Source organism: Gadus chalcogrammus, chromosome 8 (assembly GCF_026213295.1).
Source record: "Gadus chalcogrammus isolate NIFS_2021 chromosome 8, NIFS_Gcha_1.0, whole genome shotgun sequence".
NCBI classification, from domain to species: Eukaryota; Metazoa; Chordata; class Actinopteri; order Gadiformes; family Gadidae; genus Gadus; species Gadus chalcogrammus.
The window spans coordinates 14,824,256-14,828,278 of record NC_079419.1 but is presented as its reverse complement, the minus strand read 5'-3'; the positions used below and the strand labels follow the sequence as shown (position 1 = coordinate 14,828,278).

At 46.9% G+C, this 4,023-nt stretch overlaps 1 protein-coding gene across 1 annotated transcript; it reads left to right on the top strand.

The window, feature by feature from the left end:
• Nucleotides 1–290: 290 nt before the first annotated feature.
• On the top strand, nucleotides 291–4,023 carry ptmab (prothymosin alpha b). Its single transcript, XM_056597099.1, has 5 exons — nucleotides 291–587; nucleotides 2,677–2,742; nucleotides 2,854–2,938; nucleotides 3,037–3,122; nucleotides 3,250–4,023. Exons 1-5 carry the CDS (start codon nucleotides 543–545, stop codon nucleotides 3,295–3,297), a joined length of 330 nt encoding a protein of 109 aa, XP_056453074.1. The 5' UTR covers nucleotides 291–542; the 3' UTR covers nucleotides 3,298–4,023.

Here is a 4,023-nt window from a genome sequence, read left to right as displayed (position 1 = left end):
ATCCCGTCTCCCCTCCGTCGGTGCTGTGGGAAGAACGGTCGGTAGTTGCCACTTGAATTGCTGAGATCCCCATCAATCAATCAAATTGCAACCCTGCGTGTACCGGAGCCCAGTACACCATGAGCGCGTGTGTGTGCGTGGTGTGTTTATACAGTGACAGATTTCGTCACATGTCTTTTTTTGATAGAAGGGATTTGGTTAGTTTGGTGATGTTTTAATCCGACTATGTGTTCGCCAAAGGCCAGTTGCAGTAGCGGGAGTGAATCAGATGCACGGAGGGGGGGGGGTGTGTCCTCTGGGTTTAGAAATTCTATCCATTGTTCCACTCCAACGCGCGAAGCGCACACCTCTGTGGCGGTTCCAGCCAATCATGGCCCACTGGCCGCCTCTTATCTCCGCCCACAAGCCTATATTAAAGCAGCGGCCGTCACCAGCATTGGCCACTGGCACAATATCCTATTGATTGATACATAGCCGGAAAAGGGATTTACTTTATTCCAACCTTTAATTTCAACCGTCCTTTATTTTAATTCAACAAAAAAATGGCAGACACAAAAGTCGACTCCGGCAAGGATATCTCTGCCAAGGTAAGCTGTTCTCACCTTTTCTACTAAATCAATATCCGTTAAGCTTTTGCATAGAATAAGATTTAACAGGCTGTAACCTAGATTTTTTAAACCCTTTTCCTCTCCGTGGCGCCGCACTCGCTCGGACTCCAAACTCTGCAGACGCTCCGCACGCTCTTCTTTATCCACTCCGGGAGAGGATTCACCCGTCTCTGTTCGAAGGCAGTAGTGGGGGACAATGATAGAATACAGCGAGATCTCCGTGGACCGCATAATGGCAATAGGCAGCGTTTACAAGCATTGCCTCTCATTGTCCAGAGTGTAACAGTCTGCGCGGGTTCTTTGTTTATACAAGCGTGTCGCTTTCTCTCTAAACGGGAGATTTAACGAGCCAACTGCCAATTCCTATAGTCCGGGGCACAACTATTCTGTTCAGAGCCCCGTAAACATGGTCCAGAACATCGCGTCTCGCCGAAATAATTTCCTTATGAAATGTTACTATTGGCCACGTATAGTGCGTGCAAAACGAGACATGTACCTTCCGCTTTTAACCAAATGGGTTGTTAATGATCTGTTAAATAAAATACTTCAATGACGATGATGGTGAGGAGACCACGGTCCCGGTGCTAGCGGAGCTCCGCTGGCTCGGGGGATGTTGGCCAGTCGGGTTCTTCCACTCTTTTGAATGGACAGGTAGAGCGCGGGTCGCTGTGCCCATTACGCACGCAAGTCAGGTCACCATAAATACACAACAAATGTTTAATCTAGGCAATAACTTGACTTCGGTCCGTCTGAACGGCTAGACGGTTACCGGTCGATCATCAACGTTATTTATTATTAAACTAGAGCTGCTCTGTTGCTCGGTGCCGGAGCGCCTCGCGCAGCACCGGGAGCCTCCGGAGTCTCACCTCGCGCTCTCCGCCGACAAGCTGCAACTCGCTGTTCGCGCGTCTGGCTCATATTCTTTCGCTTTCGGACCTCGTTTTTCCTCTTTCCTCGACCAAAAGTTTTGATGTTTGTATTTTTCACTTCACTGCGTATGGGCAGCGCGGAGGTTCTCGATGTGATGACCGGTGCGTTCGGCTCTCTTCCCCCCGCGGATATTCGTTTTTCTCCCTTTGGCTTTTTATGCTTTTCTGAAACTTGAACGGACCAAAGCAACGTAAGAGAGTTCTGCATTTGTATGGGTGGTTAGTTTTATCTACATTATTGTATAGTTTTGAAAGGAACCGTGGTTCCTTTTTTGACGTTTTACGCACACGGTAAAGGTTTGAACATACGTTTGCGATGTCGGCAGAAGGCAAGGTGGAAGGCACCTATAATTCATCTCCCGTCGGTCGTATCAATGTGTTAATGCTGTGGATAAACGGCTTAACAGATAAAAAGATTATGCGAGGGAATCAATAAAACTATTGGATTTAGACGTGCGTGTGTTGTCCATATGTAGCCCACATACCCGAGTCGACTAAACAAGGAAATTGAGGACCGTTTGTACGCTAGGCTATAAATAGAACCGAGAACGACTCTCGTCTTATTTTTAAGAGCAAGGTTAATATCCTGCTTTTCTACGGTAAAGACAGCGGGCTTGGGCCGTGTGTTTTGTCGGCGGTTAGTTGTGATAGCACGGAGCCATGTGTCGTCTTCTATTGTCCTTTAAACCTTCAGTTAAATCGGCCAGCGTCGCGCCTGCTGGTTCTGCGCTTGTATTTAAATGGAGCTGTGCACTCTGGGTATTGCAGTGTTTTCCCCGGGCGTGTCTTGTGACATATGGCGCTTGTGAGACCCCCAATCGAACTACAATACCCAGAGTGCCCTGGACGCACATCAAAGTATCAGATTACAACACATTAAAGTGGATGGAGTGGGCGGGAGGCGGATGGGCTGGTCTTGGAAATATCTGCTGCGACCAACCAACCAACCAGCCTAAGTGCCTAGCTTGACTGGGAGACGTGAAGAATGCATAGCTAGCTTTTCTTGGCACAGATTAGTTTAGTGGCCGTGGCTTAATCACTCACAACTTGCTCTTAACTGTGTTTTGTTAATCCATGAGTGGCATTTAAGATTTAAAATGGACTAACCTGTTTTTATTTTTATTTTATTTTTTTACCAGGACCTGAAAGAGAAGAAGTTGGTAGAAGAGAAGGAGAACGGAAAAGATGTGGCCACCAACGGAAAGGTACAGACGCACACATACACACAGGTGTGAAGAGATTGGCCGCTATACGTTTCTACATCTACTCGGAGAAGGGTGTGTTTTTAACGTTTGGTGTCCAACTTTCACCCGCAGGAGAACGAGGAGAACGGAGAACCCGAGCTAGACGAGGAAGACGAGGAGGAAGTGGATGAGGAAGAGGAGGAGGATGATGCAGAAGGTGACTAGATTACAATGGTTTTAAGACTGCATCTCAACTCGGCAAAGGGAGGGGCTGGGGCTCCGGGACATTTGATTGACAGCTTGGTGTTTCTTTAGGGGATGAAGAGGACGACGAGGAGGATGACGATGACGCCGAGGGCGGAACAAAACGGGCGGCTGAGGATGACGAGGATGACGACGAGGTGAGCAGCATTGACCTCTGACCTCTCTCCAGGTGACCCAGCCAACCACCCGCCTGGTTGGCGAGTCCCAGAATCTGATCCCAGTAACTGACTTTATTTCGTGTTTCCCTTCCTCTTGCGTTTCCAGGATGACGTGGAGACCAAGAAGCAGAAGACAGAAGATGATGATGATTGATGTGTTTCCCCCCCCACCCCACACCCCCCCCCCCAACACCACCCCCAACCCAATGCCGCAATCCCTGCTGATCCACTTCCTGTTACTCCACCTTTGACCTTAGGGTGCTGGAGGTAGAGGAGCAGGACTACGGTGGAGCAAAAAACACATTCAAAAAATGAATAAAAATAAAAACATGGTCTTTAGCAAGTAGAGTTCAACTTCATGTTCACTCTCTCTATCCCCCCCCCCCTCAACCGCGAAAATATTTTCTAGAAGATTCCCGCGCTAGAGCAGTGCAGAACTCGGCTCAACCTTCTCAACAACTTAACAAACACAAAAGGAGAATTTGTTTGTATTTTTATTTACATTTTATATTTTTGTACATATTGTTAGGAGGGGGGGGTCTGTTCAGCAACAAACACCCTAGACCAAAATCGGTGCTTCTTTAAAAAAACAAACAGATTTTGCTTGGTTGACCATGTTATGATCTCAGACAGAAAAACACGTTAAAGTTCCTGTTAAGCCGTTGGACTCGGAGCATTCCAGTAAATTTAATGTATGTACTTTAGTTGTACCATAACTAGTTTGTTTGTATGGGAGGGCAAGGCCAAAGAAAAGGTCCCTTTTCTTTTACCGTTTTTTTATTTTTGTTTTTCGTCAGCGACTTTTTTGTTTTATGATGGCCTGTTTTGATGTATGTGAAAAGTTTGTTGTTTGACAATAAACCGGACTTTTATTTTGTGA